The sequence below is a fragment of the Gallinula chloropus genome, assembly GCF_964237585.1.
Source record: "Gallinula chloropus genome assembly, chromosome: 2".
NCBI classification, from domain to species: Eukaryota; Metazoa; Chordata; class Aves; order Gruiformes; family Rallidae; genus Gallinula; species Gallinula chloropus.
In genome coordinates this window covers 108,142,599-108,161,836 of record NC_140086.1, presented here as the reverse complement: position 1 = coordinate 108,161,836, position 19,238 = coordinate 108,142,599, and the positions used below count along the sequence as shown (strand labels likewise).

Here is a 19,238-nt window from a genome sequence, read left to right as displayed (position 1 = left end):
TGAAGAATTCAGAAGTATTTTCCACAGTTTCAGCATGTAAAAGGAGAAGCATAAGAGAAAACAGAAAGATAATCTTGTAACTGAGAAAAAGCCTTTGTGATTTAAGCTTGGGATTGAGGTTCAACAAAAGTGAGTTCTATCCCAGAAATCCCTCATGCTTCCCACTAGACTTTGGACAAGACACTGATTTTTTTTTTTCTTTGCTGCAGTTGACTGTTCTGCAAAATAGGGTAATACTATCTTATCTCTTATGGTAGTTTAATGCTAGATTTGCCTAGCATTACTTGCGTTATAGGTCACTTAGCAGTTTTTGAGTTTATTGAGTTGTACTTACACAAACATGTCCAGGATATAGATATACCCTGATTTTTTTTTTTCATATTAAAAAAGTGCATATAGTATGTAATATATAAAGGATGCTTTTCTGACATAAAATATTTTAACTTTTATATCTGAAACACTTATACAGAAATCTTAGAGAGGTTGTCAATGAAGTTTCAGCTTTCCTGAATCCTTTACTTTTTCTCCATTGCCAGGTTGCGTGTCTCACTCATGTAGCAGCTAATTACCTTAACTGCAAAATTGAGGCAAAACGCTGGGGTACTGCGCATGGGAGTATTGTTCCATATCAGGTAAGCAGAATGCATTAGCTTTTTTTTGCTTTTGGAATTAATGATTATGTGTATTACGAGACTGAGAACTTTTTCCCATGATCTGCTGTGGTCTGTAATGTGTCTGTGTCTAGGAAGGACAAGGTTCTGTTGTTCATTGTCATTTCTGCATTTTTCATATTTCTTCATCAGCAGTAGATTAGTAACGGAACACTGAAATAGATCAAAGGTGTTTGCTGAAATTGGATGACTAAAGCTAGCATGATGACTTGACTGATTTTCACCTGACAGAGAAGCTTTTTTTTTTTTCCCCAAGGGTTATCTGACTTCCAGTTATAGACTGAACTCCTTTGCCTCTGAGTTTTGGTATTTTTATCTTATGAGTATACAAGAACAATCGAAATGACCATACAGATCTGTGAATTCTACATATTTGTTATTTTCCATTGATTTTGCTACAAATCACTTTTGCTCAGTGAGACAGCAGGTTGGCAAAAGGAATTAGCCAGACCTCAGATCTCCCCAGCAGAATTCATAGTCTGTTACATCTAATGAAAGGTTGAAATTCCGTAAAATAACATGACCTTCATCATATAAACAAGCACAGGGAAAAAAAAATTTACAGCCAGTTTTATCTTACTTCTGGCTAGTTAATAGGAACCACATCCAGTAAACAAAATTTTGTTCTTTTCTAGCTGATCATTTTGTTTTCTTGATGGAGTTCATGATGATCTATGGAGACTTGAGAATACATTTAATTTAACACCCCCCACCACCCTTTTGTGATAACTTTTGGCACTTGTCATCAGTCATGTTTGCAACTAGCTAGGCAGAGCCTGAATTTCTTAACTTCTTAATAGAGTCCTTTAAATCCTGAGAGGGACAGATCGCAGCATTTGTCTGGGAGAACTGCACCTAAACATCACTCAGCTTCTTTACCATCTCCTTTCTTTTTAGAGTAAGTGAGAGAAACCTGATGTATTGTCTTCTTCCCAGTGGTGAAGATGGTGGTGATCATAACATTAAAAGATTTGCTGCTTGCGTCCATAGAAACTCTGATGCAAAATCTGTTTGAGCTAGGAGACTTTTTTTTCACAGCATAGCCAACTGTCTTGTTATGGATTGGCTAGAACAGATACAAACTCTCTCAGGCCAGTCAGGAGGAGTTGCATCTCTTCCTGCAAGGATGAATTTGGTCCTGCGGTATTCTTGTCTCAGGTGTAGTGAAGCACACCTATGGCTCTGCTGCTCTCTGGTTGGCATGACGTAGTGGGTATGACCAGCTTTTCTAGAGCTAGTACTGCATGACCCAAAGGAACCAGGCATTTACACATCCAACCATGCAGTTACACAAATAATTATGTTCTGTTGTGCTTCTGTGATGTGACCTTTTGGTGCAGCCCTTTTTGAACTTTAGTATGTTGAGAGTATAAAACAGATCTGAAGTGTATGAAGGTTGTATAAGCAAACCCAAAAACCTGACTAAACAAAACGTTTGGCTGAATAACTGAAACTTGTGTTCTTCTGTGTCCTTTTGCCTTTGTTTTTCCACAGTTAAAATGAAAAGAAAAGCATGCACTGAGTGTCCTTTGTTTCTGTTTTCTTCATAGAATTGTTTTTAGCTGTCTGCTGGTTTCATAAATAAGTATTTATTCTTAAAAATGCCATTTAAACTCTGGTTCCTATGTTTCTGTGTGCTATTCCTGTAATAGATATTAGAAATATTACCTCAATATTATAAGCCATTTTAATCTGACTTTTTTTGTGTGTTCAGAAACCAGTAATTAGGGTGGATTTGCTATGGGTGGAGTTCTCTGTGTGTGTGTTTATGGCACATATATTAACATTCCATCAGCTACCATGGTTATAATTCTGATTGTAACCATAACTATATTATGCTTTCTAGAGTTTTATTTTTCACTTTACTACCATAAGCTATACTTAGACTGCAAAGGTCTTCACAAACTTGAATTAACCCTCACTGTTGCTATTCTACTGCTTTTACAGTTGCTTCCATAGCTCATGTGTAATAGTTTAGAGCAGAATTTTGAAACCTGACTTTCATCCTTCATCATGGTTATTGAATATACTGTCTTTTGCTTACTGATCTAATATGTGACTATCATAGTGCTTATTTTTATCCTTTTTAAAATATATTTTGTGCAAGTTAACTATAATTTCTTCATAATTAAAATGACATTTCAGAAAACTGGATTTCTATAAATGTCAGAACTAGTATGTGGTAGCAATTGTTGGGTTTTTTTCTTATGTCCTTAGTTTTGTTTTATTTTTCTTTTAATTTTCTGTGAGTTTTCACACAGTTGGTAAATGATAACTTTGAAGTGATACAGAGCCTGTAATTCTGCTAAAAATTGTCAGACTATGTTAAAGGGAAGATTGGGTAAACATGAGAGATCCTTTTATAGATATTAAGAGGGCAAAATCTAAATAATTTATATCATCTTTCTGTGTGACAGAAATCTGATCACAGTCACATTAAAGTACTGATCAGAATTTAATAAAGACATATGTCAAAAGCATCTTAAATACATACAACAGTAGTATTCTTTTTTGCTTACCATTGTTACAGTAAGCATTCCAGTGTTCAGTGTAACCCATTCAATCATGTATACTGAATGCTACTATAGCTTTTGTTTTGTTGAGCATCAGTCGAATAATTTTGTTCAGAATATCTTTGCAAATGGCTCTATTTTTTTCCTATTTACAAGGCCAAATTTAGCTTTGAGTACATCATTGAGTTTCCTGTTACTGAAAAAATAGCAGCATATTTTGTCCCTGAATGCATTCTCTAGATTGACCTTTCTTACTTTTCCTTGCATTTAAAAACATAAAAATTGAGCATTAAAGAACAGCTGGGTTTTTCCTCTATGAAACTACCAAGATGTGTAGCACCTTTGAAAATCTATTTCTGATCTGAGCAACAAGGCCTTAATGAAAGGGATGTAAAGTTTGGTGTGCAAGGGCTTTTTCATACCCTTTTAAGCTTTTTCTTATTTGCTGAAAATGTGCTGACTTTGTGGCATTATCATCTGTAATGTTTTCCATTTTCAGTACTTTGTGTTCATCACTAGAACCCAAAAGAAAGGATTTGAACTTCTTTTTGGGCTATATCTTATAATTAGTGCAACTTTTAAAAACAAGTTTCTATAGTGATACACGTTGTTTAGATACAGCTGCTCCATGATTATCCAGAAGAAATCAGGAGCTTAAAAGCATCTGGTTTATGTAATTGTGCTGAAAAGTAAAGTTGTATTACTGTCTTTCATTTGGACTGATAAGGTCTTCCCTCATTCTTGTGGTTTCAGCAGTGTAGCCATCTTGCCTGTATCATGAGTGAGATATAGACATTCGCTTTTTCATCTTCCAGTTGGCCCACTATTTATTCATTCTCCTGAGAAAGTTTATCTTGACCTGTGTGTTTACAGGATGTTTGCTATGGCAGCTTATCACCTTGCCATCAGACACCCAGGCAACTGGGAAGCAGTTTCAGAGGCAGACTTTGAGCAAAAGTTGTAAGACTGTTTTCTCTCTGGCCATGATGATGAAAGTCTCTTTAAAAGCTGAGAAACCAAGCTCTTACATATATCCCTCCCCAATCAATACAGTATTATTTCTATTCCAGATTTGGTCCTGAGACTTATGCGGTCTTATCAAAGTATAAGCTCATGAACAAGTGAAAGGTACGAGGTAGTAGGAAAATGAGTATAGTCAAAGATATAAATACCTCTGCGTTACTTTTAGCATCTGCATCTCATACTTTTTGCTTGTGGAATTTCATCCTGTCCAGGAATCTTATAAAGAAAATCCCACTACTAGTGAAGAGGGCAACAGAATAGTGTCAATTGTTCAGAAATTTCAAACTGTTTTTTCCACATTAGAATGGCAGTGTGTAGTAATTATCTTTTCTGTCTTTATGTGGTTTTATTAGGATACTTTTGCAGTTAATATGTCTTGGAATCAAAATCAACAAAGAATACAACTTGGATTGTTTGCAAAGTTTTGTTTTGTGCATGAAACTCTCCTTAAATAAGTCTAAAAGGAATGTTACACAAGAAATGTTTCAGCTCTGTAATGACTCAATCTAAGAGAAGATGGAACTTATGCACAGGAAAAAATAAATACAGATCTTTTGGAGGGGAGTTCTGGCTTAAGAGAGAACCATTCTTAGCCTGTGAATGTAATACCCACCTGGACTGTTTAGACTGCCATTGTCCTATCCTATATTGTTCTTATGAGCAATGCAATATCACTGCTGAAAGTATTGTCTACTATTTCACAGACCAATGGAACAGAAGCTTTGTGCTCTTGAGCAGCAAAGTGTGCTTCCTGAAACCGTACACTTTCAGTTTTAAAGAACAGTTTGGCCATCCTCAAGATATGTGTCTTGACTTGTGATGAATACCCAGTCTACCAGATACTTTAGTGGCCTAGTGTATGTGCTTGAACTCTTTACTTACAGCTTTGTGTTTTTAACTAGTTGCTTCGTTTCTGTCTGTATCTTATAAGGCGTAGGAAGGAATCATCCTGGATTCTGTAAAACAAGAATGCAAGGGTGTAATTTACAGGACTTTTATTTATTTTTGTGGAAGTTCCTATTTCTGTGCTAGATTCATCAGAAGGGTCCTACTGTGAAATGACTAGGTTAGATTAACTACTGACTGCACGAATGTTTGGGTGTTACTTTGATTATAAGGGACCACATTTGTTACTCTGCTTGGTAAGAAATACTGGAGTAGGGATTGTAATTCCTTGCTGGTTTAGTCAATGAAAAGGTACCGTAATCATCCGTGGGAATCAGTGGAAAGCTACCCATTTATGAGGAATAAAGTCTGCTTACTCAAACCTGGCAACATTATGTTGATAACTTGCTGGTGATTGTCCTTCCGTGAGTTGTCAAGCTTCTCTTCTGGGCAGAGCAGCTGTCTGGAAACCAAATCTGTAGGTTTGCCTTAGGCAGTTTTAGATACATGCTTAATGTGAGATATGTAGTTGTAACTTCATTCATATATATCCAAGCTTGTCACAGAGACAGCACTTTGAAGAAGCTGGCCTTGTATTCCTGTAGGAGAGACAGCTTCTTGCCTCTACACAGGAACTTTTCAGATGGAAATTTAATGTATTTTTGATTTAAAACCTGATACCTTTTTTTCCTGAAGGAAATCCTCCCACACCTTTCTACTTTAAGCAAGATAAATTTTTATGTGTCTTACACTTTGAATTTGCAAAACAAATACAGATAGTCACAATTATTTTTAAGGAATAGGATAATAGAGACTGTCTCATTTTTTTATGTCCTCCTTGGAAATGTCGCAGAATATTTTATGTCCATTCTTAGATATGTATTTACAAATGTGTTTGAAATGTGTATTTTTGCTCATTTAAACTGGGTGTACATTGTCACTTGTCTGTGGTCATGTGAGAAGAATTTTAATGAAATTTGGATTGGAACACGGGCGTACTGATGTTCAGTGTCATTCAGTGGGCCTACTTGTCTTTGATGTACGCTGTTCATTGTTTCCTTTGTGCTCATCCATTGCTGAGGTGAGGGATCTAGTTTGTAGTTTTTACAGCAGTGTGGATGGCCTCTAAGCATGTTGCAGGGTTACCGAATGTGACACATTGGTATATCTGTGTCAAATTGTAATTCGTAGAAGGGGCGCTGAAATAGATCCCAGATCAGTAGACTGCTCTTCAAATTATAGCTGGCTAGAAAGAAATAAAAGTAGGATCTGTGAGCTTGCAGAGGTGATAGATTCTGCAACGGGATCACCGCTTTCCTCTAATCTGTTTATTGGATCCACGGAAGAAGACTATACTTTCCCTTTTTCTGAAAGTATTTTTTGTGGCCACTGTGTAATTAGAGAGTATAGCTGCTCGAAAGCTGAAATGCATTTAAACAGTCTGAAAGAACTCAGAAATCTGTGGCCATTCTATGTAAAAAGCATTTTGTGTTGCCATCGTAGCTAGGAACCCCAATGAAACACCACACTCCTTGTGCAAGGTGTTGTACAAGCAGGAGAAATCAGCTGTTGCTGGTCAGTAATATGGAATGAAACACAAAGGAATTAATTTATATGACTAAAATGAATAAGGACTTTGGTAGCCTTCACAATCTTTTGAAGCCATATTTTCATAAGAATTTGAGGATACATGGTGCAGAATACTTGCACCAGGGGCACGGGTGAGATCAAAGCATGTCCACGTGATGAAACTAACTTTATAAAGACAGAAAAGTGAATTAATAAAAAACCACGGAGAATTCCTTTTTATCTGATGTTCGGGTGCTTGCTTTTGTTGTGTGAAATTTGTGACGGTTTTCATTGGAAAATGTTGATTGTTATGGAAGCATATGTCCACTAGATGTCATTCATGTAATCTAGTTTCTGTTGCAGCTTTTCTTTCTAAGGAGCTGTGTAGGATGGTAGATACAAATTATCAGCATTATTAGGTGCTTTTGTATATGCAGTGCTTTTGACTTTATATATGTGTGGCATGTTGCAAAATAATATTCTGATTGTCTTTGTGATGGGTTTGACATGCCATTTAGTCTAGAATATCTGTCTTTGCATGTTTTTTGCCTACAATTATGTTGTTGCATGAGCAGCGCTGTTATATAATGAGCACCCAGGTGAGCTGTAACTTCTGTGAGGACAGACATAAGTATAGAGATAAGGACGTTGTGCCCCAAAGGAAAGCAGAAGTATCCCAAATTCAATGTTAAATAAGTTATTTTCTATGCTCTTTACACCTCAAAGGGCAGTTCTTTAGGAAAGTGCATATCTAATTATGAAATTTGAGCCACCTTTCCTAAACTTACAGGAGTGGGTTTTTATACTCGCTGATCTTAGCTGTAGTGCTGTGCTTGCAGTACTTGATTTCCCTCACGTTACTGACATCTGAGGCATTTCAAATACAATCACTTTAATCGAGCTTAAATGAAATACTCTGTGAGTGGATGACTCGGAGGTGCATCTGGCCATTTGGTCAGGCAGGTTCGTAGGAACTGTACAGATATTACAGATATTAACAAAGAGTGCTTTTACCCTGCCCTCCTCACCCCAACCCCCCCCCCCCCCATCTTTGTAGTGTGACATGTGTTACTAATTGCTAGGCAGCATCTGGGAAGCTATATCTATAGTTTCATTGAAGAGCAACTGCTGCAACATTGGCCTGTGCTCTTTCCCACTTTCAACTTGGAGTAGCTACAGCAAAACTGGAAGCTGGAGATCACAGCTTCCTCCAACCTCCCTCTCCTCTTCCATATGGAATAAAGAATTTCTCTGCCCTGTGTAGTCAGCCAGAGGGCAGGATGGGGAAGTGATAATCCTCTTGGAATGAGCACTTGCATGAAAAATGATAAATGCTACATTGCATGGGGATTAACACTTGCTTATGAACTTGCTTTTAATGGAGTGATGCTACTCTTTCAGCAATGTGAAGGTTTGCTGTACTTGTAGACCTGATTAAGAACCTCTACCAGTGTTCAGTCAAAAGGGAACCATCTGCCATCAGAAATGTGACGGTGTTTGAAAATGTTTCACTCTTTTGCATGTTGTCTTCGAGAACGTAAACCACTGAGTTTTCACATAGCATTTACTTCCCTAGAAAAACCCTTATTCCTCACATCTCATTGTAACCTTCTTCCTTCTCTCATCACGAGAATTGCATTTCTGCTAACATTTAATACATCTGTTTGAGGTCTGTGCTTTGTCACCGTGAAACGCTGAAACATGACTATCCAGAGCTAGTTGAATGAATGGAGTTGTGATATAAATCACATCTATTCTCATTTTTTTGATGGCAGAGCTTACAATATCCTGTGAGGATGTTCACAGTGAGCCAATCTGTGAGTGGAGTTCATGAAACTTGTTTGGCATCTCTAGATGTGCTTGTATTGAGCACTACTTTGTAAGGATTTAGTATAAAACTTGATTGCTACTTTGCAGGCTGACCCTTTCTTTTCAAAATGAGCTGACATGTCATGCAGATTTGGTCATTAAGTTAATTTCCAAGCACTGATTTAGACTAATAAATTTGCCATGGACTCTATTGCCTCTAAAAATGTCTCAGTACTGCCACAATAAGCTTAGCTCCACTGGAATAACACCTGTGGTGCTCCAGTATACAGGCAGCTTGTGGGAATTTAATTGAAAGGGTAGCATTTTTGAGAGTGCTTCTGTTCTGTTTTCAGAAATCACATATGCACTTAACAAGTCTCAGTCCCACTACCTTACTAAAGCATAGAAGTTTTAAATGCTAAATCTACGTAACAAAATAAGCTTGAAATTGCAGTGCTTTTAAATGCTGATTTTCATGCCCTTTGCTACATTCAGATATAATGCTGCATGATCCTAAGCCAAGTATTTTTACCAATACTTTTATTAATAAATCTGATGGTAAGAAGGCAGAAATTATAATCTAGGGTTTTGTGTATTATTAAACCCATATTATTAGCAAAATTGTTCTAATTTGCTTACTTTTTAAGATATGCAGGACTTTTGCTACAAGATTTGAATTCAGTTGTACTGAGAGTGGTAAGGGTGAAGGTGAAAGATAATTTTTTTAAAAGTAGCTCTCTGTTTTGACAAAACTATGTGTCTGTAGCACCACCTAAAATGTAGTATTTGCTGACTGGAATTTACTCTTTTAATACTAATTAAGCTAAAGCAACTTTTCTTACACCTGTATCCCCAAGGAGATCTCAGGGAGTTTTATCTAGTCTACGCTGTCACAATTCTCCACTTACATCTAGGATACTTTTGACAGATGTTTGTCACAATCTCTCTTAACCAAAAGTTTTGAAATACTTGTTGAACTCTGTCTTAGTTCTCCATGCCCACTGAGAGGAGGAAAATGAAAAAATTCAGTTCTCAATAAGGAAGATACAGTCAGGATTTAAGAAAAAGGTTTTGGCTATGTAGTTAGTGATGCATTATGGCAGTTGACTGCCATATTGTGTATAGCAATGTTTTTCATATATAAAATATATGTAGAGCTCATCTACAGTATTCTGTTTCCTGGTTTGTGTGAGGCCAGCTCATTCATGTCTTTCTCAACATTATGTTTTTCAAACCTCTTGTATTTTTCTTTTTTTCCCCTCTACCATGATTTCTGCTTTGTTCATCTCTTCAAGTGGTATGTCCAGATCTGGCAAGTGCCTGAGATGAGCTCTTCATGTTTCTGAGAAACATGAAAAGCTTTCACATGCTTTTAAGACACCTGAGAATAGTTTGCATTAATTTTTTTTTACAGCATCACATTGGTGTATCTCCTTCTTCTCAAGTGTTCAGTTATCAGGGAAGGAGAACAGCATATAGCTCTACAACTACACTGTGCTGATAAGTTAACAGCTACAATTTCACTTTGATTTACCATTTATTAAATGGTTCTTGGGGTTCCTTTGTCTGTGTTACACGATTTTTACTTTGTTTCACCATGGATTATTTTACAAAATAGTTTAAATAATGATTCCCAATCCAGTGAAACCTGGATTGACTCAGTGCTGAGGTGACATTTGAATCAGAGGTAGCAGCAGCCAAAGAGCAATTGCCTGACTGTGATCTTGGTTTATATGAGCTACGTCAAGTTCAGGGCACTCATGTTTTGAATGACTGTGTCCATGTGTGGGTTTATTAAGCTTTTCAAACTTTTGCACATTAGTTTTACATCATTGAAAATCTGTTTTTTTCCTGGGTGTTTCTAGGCACATGAGGAATGAGATTCTAAAAGGTGGTCTTGTAAGGATATGGAAGACCCAACTTTTATTTTGTATCTTGTGTTTTCTATTTTTGAAAGCTACCAGGATAAAGAGTAGAAGTTTAAATTATCTTAGTAGGGAGGTTATTCTTTGCTAGATAGTAAAGTACAGACACAAGGTTAACATTTCATTTGCTGTTCAACTGGTATGCAGCCAGCTGCCTATTAGTTGTGATTCTGCACTGGAACAAACCATTGTCATGTGTAACGACCACAATAACAAGTAGGAAGCTGATGTGATTTCAGGCAGAGAAGCATTAAATGAATCTATGTAATACAGTTAAAGCCAAACATAAAGACAAGGAATATAAAATACTAATGTTAGTCTGTATGATAATGTCTCTTCTAAACAGAGTCAATTTTTGGCCTCGTCAAATTTATCCTTGGCATATGTGTTTATGATAGTGGCTAGAGAGTTTTGACCGTGAATAATAGTTGTAACAATGCAACAAAGCCTTTTGTCATACACACAAGTTAAAACTTAGCTCATTGGGTCAGGGCTGCATTTTAATTTAGCCTGAGACTTAGAACAATGGACCCTTAGTCTTATTTTAGTGCTTCAACAAAACCACAAATAATTTCTTCCTCTTTTGTATACAAGCTTACAGTATTTTATTTGAGAGTTTTAAATATAGAAGTGAATGTTTTGAAGTAATTCTAGGGTTTCACCTAATTTTCCTGATGTTACCCATCTTACACATGCCTAGTTTACTTTCATCAATTTGTTGAAGTTGGAGGATAAATGATGAAGTAAAAATGACCATCACATGATGGTCAGAATCACAAAAGAATCTGAGATTTGTGTAATAGGTACAGTGTTCACTGGTGTATTTAATCCATGAATGAGGAGGGCCCTGGGCAGGAACATAGTTCCATGTATTAAGAATCTGATCAGGTAGCTCATTTAAGGGAACGTTATTAGTGATACCTCTTAGCATTCATGCATAATTATGCTATCTTTTCACTGTTACCTTTTCAAACTCCTCAGAGATTCTTAAGTAATTTTATTTCCTGCCATTTAATAGTTTTGAGTAATAGTGATGAGGAGAAAACAGTTAAATAGTTTCTTTTCTCAAGTACCAGGTGCTGAAAGAAACTGAGATTATCAGTGGTTTTTATAGTGGTTTCCTGTGCAACTTGGGTGAACTTCTTCAAGCATTCACAGTGTAAGCCTTTGTCAGATGAAAAAAGCCTCAGTGACTTGTGGTCAAGAGATCAGACTGAAACGCAGAAATGTAACCCTAAATTTTCTTGCAAAATAGCTATATGATTTCTGGTCTGGGTGCTTGTTGAAACGTGTTTATTGTGATGCTGATTTTTGGGTGAGTGCTCCCAATCCATTTATTAATACAAGCTAGACCAGTTTCTTGAAATCCCCAATTCCAGGCTGCAGCAAGCAACAGTGTGATGGCTGCTTCCAGAATTCCTACTGCTGTGTTTCCTATCACATTTCTATCTGTGCTTTGAGATTTGACTCCTGCTGTTGTAATTGGAGTAGGCCACTTTTGTGCACGTCTTTTCCACCTTTTGGTCTCTCTTTAAGTAGTGAGCTGATAATAAGTTGTTCAAAGGAGATTATTCCTGTCTTTCAGGGTATGACTGCACGGCATTGGGCAGTGTACAAGTATGGTGCTATCCCTTCTCCATGTAAGATCTAACAATCTAACAATATTGCTCTGCACAGATATTTGCCTGACTTTATCCTGGGACTCCACCACCCCCAAGGCAGTTCATTTTAATACTGCACTAGTCATTATCTCTGTGGCAGACAAGGCAAGATGTGCTTAAATCACAGCTAGGACGAGTCAGATCAGACCTTAAGAAAAGCTTTCTAACAGAAAAAGCAGATTCTTTTCTCTTTTCAGTAGCCTTTTATGACTTTATAGACTGGTATGTCTCAGTCTTCTCTAGGCTAAACATTCCAAATTTGCTTCTTATTCTTTCCCTTGAGATCATGCTTTCCCGAACTTAGCTTCTCTTCTCTGTACTTTCTTTTTGGAACACATCAATTTTTGTGGTGTCCCAAACCAAATGCAGTAGATACTCCAGCTCCAGTTTTATCATTCCGAAATACATCAGAAAGACTACTTCATGAATTGTGTGGGTTCTGATGATGTTCTGAAATGCTACTTTAATGTAACCCTGCTGTTGCAGAGGAGCCTTTGTTTAGTTTGCGCTCAGTTTGTGAAACACACAAATTCTTGATATTTTACTTCTGCATGTGGATTATTCATGTGAGTGAATTACTTATGCCTAATTCTAGAACCTCCCAGTGCACAGAATCATAGAATGGTTTAGGTTGGAAGGGACCTCAAAGAACACCTAGTTCCAACTCCCTCTGCCATGGGTAGGGACACCCTTCACTAGACCAAGTTGCCCAAAGCCCCATCCAACCTGGTCTTGAACACTGCCAGGGAGGGGGCAGCCACAGGCTCTCTGGGTAACCTGTTCCAGTGTCTCACCACCGTCACAGTAAATGATTTCTTCCTAATGTCTAACCTAAATCTATCCTCTTTCAATTTATTTTTCACTTGCCATTATTTTCTGTGTTGAATTTAACCTTCTTGCTTTCAGACTTCGTCTTCCAGTTAGTTACAAACATTTTCAGTTCTCTATAGTCAGTCCAGTACCTTCTACTTTTGTGGCATTGCTAAAGTTTGATGCACATACTTCAGAATCTGGGTATTAAGGAGAATATTGATATGATCCATGATTGTTGATAGCATTCTTTCATGTTGAAAATAGTCACCATGATGATATACAACCGGTTGGTAACTCTGTTTTCCATATGGCCTTACTTAAGATGGTACTGCCCTTCACTGTAGTCTGGTGAGCCAGATATCTAAGTTACTGTATTTCTACTTTACAAGTCGATATTGGCTGCTGCCCATTCTCTGGTTGTTTTGGGGGGATGAATGTGTATCTTTTGGGGAGGGGTCTTTTTTTTTTCCATCTACTCACTCTGCACATTTCTAAATTCTGGTATTTCACTTCAGGTCCCATGCAGCCCGTGTATAGCTTCCCCAGACTCTTCAGCAAAGATTCTAAAAGGAATCTTAGCAGGTCCTAATGCTTGAAAACATTGGATTTTCAGATCTACACTTTCAACACAGCTTTTTCATAATCTAGCCCAGGTTTCACCTGTGTATTGCCACACTGGTGTGCTGCTGTGTCTTTGCTAATGAATTCGATGAATATATGTTTGTGTTGTTCATAATAGAGTCAGTAGATATTATTTTAATGCAAATAATAAGCCTTTATAATAGTAACATAGTGCTTACTGTAAACACTAGGCAGATGGGCTGTGCTTGGAGATGGTAAATGTTCATAGGAATTGACATGATTTAGTTTCAGATGGCATTGATTACTGTGCTGAGCATCTTCAAAAGACTTAATTATTGAAATCAAATTCAATCCTTTAAAAGCAGAAGTGAAGTATGACTTCAAGGTTGTGTAAGGCCTGTTGATTAACTTCTGTGCTAGGGTTTATGAGTTTCACCTGAAGTAGTTAAAACAATACATTCTTGAGGAAATAGGCAGTTCCAGGTTTAATGCAAAATACTAATCAATAATGTGATGAATTTAAGCAAGGAGACACTAGATAGACGTCATGTTTATTATGAAATACAACTTTGTAGAAATGAGCTTCTCCTATTTAAATATTGGCAGATGTACTGATTATCTCCTTGCCTAGCCTTAAGTTAGAGCACCAGGTCCTGAAAATCCTGAGTAGCATAATAATAATCACGAGACTCATAAAAAATTGATCTCTTCTGTGTTCATTTACCAGTCTTCTCATTCTCCATCCCCCCGCCCCTTTTTTTTCCCCCTGTATTTTGAGTTCCAAAAATTGCTTTGGTGGAAAAAGAAAGAAGACAGCTGACTCCTTCACATAATCACCCAAGTTGACTTGGCAGCATGCTAAGCTTTGTGTTTTCCTGCCCGCCATGTTAATAAAAACCTACTCAGTTATTTGGTTTTTTGTATCTTTGATTTCAGCTCCTTGAGGGAATCAAGACCCTGTTCTTGATTTAGTGAGACTTTACTGTCCGGATGTAAATGGTATTTTTTCAGTAATGTATATCAGACTCACCAGACTCATCAGTAAAGTATCAACTCATCAGGACTTGGAAGGGAAGGCAGCTTCTCCCTGAAGCTCAAAAAAAACTGAAAGAGAAAAATACCAATAGCTTTTTGTTTTAGAGCATCTTGTGGCTTTTCAGCCAATCTTAGGATTTTTGGGACATCTGAGTTATTCTGTGTATCTGGCTTGGCATGATATAATCATTCACTGTACCATCTGTTCTAAGTCCAGTGAGAGATGCCTCCCTTGATATCCTTACCCCAAAACCATTTCTGGTTACGCTGCTTCCAAGCTCTACACTCATGCCTTCTAGTGGGTAAGCAGTCTTTTAACAGATCCAAAAGGTCTTTAGAGACAAACCTTGTATCTGTTATATTTAAAACGCTGTTCAAATCAATTGTAGTTGTTGTTCAGATGCTGCACTCCAAGAATGTCTTAAAACATATATGTAAAAGAGTTGTAATGAGAATTAGAAATACCGCAGACTGAATGTCTCCGGAACCATTATGAAAGTGGCTGCAGTGGAACTGGCAACCCTTGGTGATTGAGTAATGGTATGATGGCAGTTTGAGCTCAGGCAGGGAAGATGCTGTGTTTGCCACATGTGAATTAATACAGTGCTGCTTTTTACTGTTGAGGGATTAGCACTATTTTTTTTTTTAAAGAATATTTGAAGTCGAAAAGACTGGGAGAATAGATGAACCCATATTGCAGACAGCTGCTTTTTTGAGCTGATGAACTAAAAATCTACTATAGCTGGGAAGCATCAAATTTGAAATTATAACACTGACAATTCATGTGATAGGATTTCTAAAATACCAGGTAAGAGCTGTGCCGTTCAGACAAGTAAACAGAAGAAGAAAAGGAGGCAAGAATATCTGCATGTGGTTTGGACTAGGCTTTCCTGCTCAACCTATGTATTGTAACATTTTTTTCAATGTAATTCTGTGCATATACTTTATGAATATCAATCATCAATAGAAAATAAAATTGGAAAAATGCATTAAATAAAAAAGGATGCTGGAAGTGGTAATTTGAGTGCTGTAAGTTAGGATTTTTTCCCCTGTCATTCAAGGTCTCTCTTTTTCCTATATAAGTGTAATAAAAACTACAAGTAAGTTCAGAGACAAAGTTTACATATTTGTAATTTAATTTTGTAATGTCCACGGGGCCAACATTTGATATTCACTTACAGAATATATCTTGCTGAAAATGCAAGTTGAGCATTAACAACTAGTGCATTGATTGCAAAAGCCACCTATTAAGTATGAAGACAACATAAGTCAAAGTCTTTATCGTTTTTCATGCAACAAGATGTAACTGTGGTTTTGTCAACTTTCATCGTACTGCATTGAGCTGCATCCCATTACATCACATGTAAGGAATAGAGAAACACTATTGTCCTTTCAGATTAATTTGTCAATAAAATTAAGAACGCCAAGTTCCTAAAATGAGAAGGAATAAATGGACTGCAGCATGATATGTGTTTCTCTTGGAAATGAAGTGTGGGAAGGAGCAGGCATAAAAACGTGCCTAGCTAGGATGTAGCTCATGCATGTTGAGGCTGCAGTGATCAGAAGAGGAAATTGGAATATTGTGTGGCTCTAATCTATTGTTTGACATCTAGTGCCTGCTCCCGTGTAATTTACTTGCCTCTTTTGGTCACCTGACTGAAGACATTAAGTGGGCCACAGGGTAAGCCAGGAAATTCAGCTCTGCTTTCCAAGCCCAAAGCTCGGTTGTTTCCCCTTCCCCCTCCCCCTATCTTTACAGCTGGTCAGCACATGCACAGTAATTGCTCGGGCCATGTAGGGCAGATTGGGAAAGATACATATGGAGCGCATGTAAATCTGTGCTAAATTTCTGGAATGCAGCAACAGGGTGAAGTTAATGTAAAGCAAGATTTCTTTTATGTTTAAAGTTTCTGAAAGTAATAATAATAATAAAAAAAGAGACAACAAATTCACTTTATAGCCTTTCCTTTTCTCTACTACTACTAACTGAGTGGGTTTGGGATTTTGCCAAAATATTACACATTGCTCGAGAAGATTACAAAGAAATCCCAGACGTGCACTAGAGAGCTATTAAATTTAACATTTCTAAAAGATATTTTCAACAGCTAAATAGTTGTTAGAGCATTGTTTTACCCAACTTTCAAAAGTTACCACAACTCAGTCACAGATAAGAACTTCCAGCTTTTTAATTGATATATAAATTGAGTTTAAAACCAAATCCACTACATTTCCTGTGGTAAAGGAAACAGAGACTCTTCAGTTTGGTTTGTCTCTAATTTGAAAATCATGTTTTCAGGAAATCCTGCATAATTATTTTACGTAAACAGGAAAAGCAATTATTTGCTTGGGGCTCTTTTTGGTGTGGATGTGGGGGTGTGCACAAATAGGGTAGGTTTGGGAGCTCAGTGTGTTAACAAAAATATTTTAGAATGAAGGAAAACGTGTTCCGAACAAGATGATTTTCTGTCTGGTCATGCTTGATTTTTTTACTTTACGTGTTCTTACTGTTTCACTACATTTCAATAATAGGAGCAAGGAAAGGCGAAAAGATGTGAAATTTGTAGTGAGGGTATCTCTGTGTTCCTCTTCAGGTGCTCTTGTCTCGTCAGCAGAATTGCCCTTTGTCATCTAGAAATGAATGAATTGTAAAAAGCTATTATAAAAATACTACAGGATTTCAACCTTCACTTCCTTCTCTCTCCCCTTTAGGCCCTAAATTTAATTTAGCCATTTGTAATAGTTCAATTAAAGGTTGAACTTTCCCTCCTGATCCTTGTGAGCTTTTCCGATTTCACTTACTGTTTGAACAAGATATATTAGACTTTGTTTTCTCTAGAGTTAGCATGAAATCTACACTTCTTTACACTGTTCATTTTGTTTTCAGTTGGAAAATAACATTACACATTTTGAGTATAAATTGTACAGTACGTAGGCTGGGATTTTTTTGTGTGGGTGGAAACAATCTGTAGAGTTATTGCAGGAGTTGAACCCTGTTTAGTTATAAAACTTTTGAAATAAAAGCCCAGAGATTTTTGAGGAACTATTTGTGGATTTTTTTTTTTAAACCAGGATGTGATTCAGACTATTATTTAACAAGAGGACTTGACAACCTCACCAAATGCAGAGAGGAATTAAGTATGGGAGCAGGTGCATGCTTACTTTATTTGGATTTGTTTGTGGCATTTTCTTAAAAGTTTAAAGTTCAATATATCACTCCAACAAACTGTGGTCATGAACGGTCGTAGCTTCAGGAGAAAATTAGAAGCACTGATTGTCTTAGCAGAAATTTTAACACTAAAGTTGCTCAGAGAACATAGTTTAAAGTAGAAAATTGGGTTAGTTTCCTCTGTTTTCTCAAGGGAACACTGTGAGTTAATGTAGTAACAATGACATGATAGGTATTTCTTTGTAGGCTTTTAATCCAGTGGAACAGATTTATTCAGTAATTGTTCTAAAAGGTATTTCAAGAATGTTAACCCAAAATGGTAATTATTGACTATATTTTGCTATGAGAAATAGTTGATGTGTGTTGCATAGCTATATGTAGGAGGACTTGTGGTGGAAGTGTATTCTCAGGAGCAGAGAATATGTTTTGAAATGTACGCTTGGTGAAGTCATACTTGTGTTAGATTAATAAAATATTTACCTCTGCCAGGTAATCTTGGAGGGGTAAGCAGAACAATTCCCTCACCCCTTTTTTTCCCCTATTGTATTAATTTTAGATTTGCATATTCCTGAAAACTCCCATTGCATGTTCCCATTTGTCCCATGTGATTCAGGAGTAGGGATTGAATTCTGATGGTGAATTCTTGGGACACCAATTTAAAGGAAGTAGGAGTCATTCCTTTCCATATCTAAGGTCTGGTTTACCTTTTTATTCCCTTCAAAACTATTTTTGAATGCTCCATACTGGGATTTTTGTAGCTATTTCTATTGCTTTTGAAGCCAGTAGTTATTTTGGTGGATAATCTCAGTGGGAGCAGGATGCATGGTTTATTCACAAACATGGGTATATTTTACATGTTTTTAAGCCTTGTGGTTAAATTTGAGTTACACTCAGTTTGTGTTCTTACATAAGGAAATGTTAGAACTTGCGAGGACTAAAGGAAAAAGTGTATGTCCAAATAATTTGTTATTTGAAGAGTTGTAATGCCTTTACAATTTTTCAGTCAAAAACTTCAGCAGAGGGAAGACATTTGTAGGCTAGCATTGCTACGTGTGTTTGTAATTCATAGGTGTGAGTCTAGCACAGGTATTATTTAAAGATGCTTTCCAGAAAATAATGGACCAGAATCCTTCAAAAGCTTGTGAGTTTATGCTTTTTCTTTGCTCTTTGTGGGCAGTTTTAACAACTTTGCAGTTCTTCATCACCAACAGTATTGACCATGGTCAGGTTTCTCCTTTTGGACACTGATAATTATTTCTTTCTTGTGCCAATCATTTAAGCATTAGGCATAGAACAGTAGCCGTTTTCTGCCTTAGATCAGGCAGGAAGGCTGTGAATTGTGATGTCAAAAATTGTTTAGAGTTGCTGTGTTTTCAATAGTATGTTTAAAAAGGTCTTAATAGATCTAAGGAACCTACTTTACAAGGATTTCATTCTGTTTATAAATATAGATATTTCTTTTTTATATTCCTTCCTCTTCCCTTTTATTTCTTATCCTATTCTTTAGGAACTATTAAAAAATAACAAGTTTTAGCAGGTGTTGCCAAGTATGTGGTTTCTTCCAAACAAGGGGAAGCCAATAGTTT

At 36.8% G+C, this 19,238-nt stretch overlaps 1 protein-coding gene across 1 annotated transcript in view; it reads left to right on the top strand.

Moving 5' to 3' along the window:
- SUGCT (succinyl-CoA:glutarate-CoA transferase) overlaps positions 1–19,238 on the top strand; it is a gene marked incomplete at both ends in the record, with an annotated part of 338,773 nt that overhangs the window by 65,973 nt on the left and 253,562 nt on the right. The window contains one exon of the mRNA XM_084279851.1: positions 537–632. Coding sequence (XP_084135977.1) covers positions 537–632 — 96 coding nt within the window. The remainder of the gene's footprint in view (positions 1–536; positions 633–19,238) is intronic.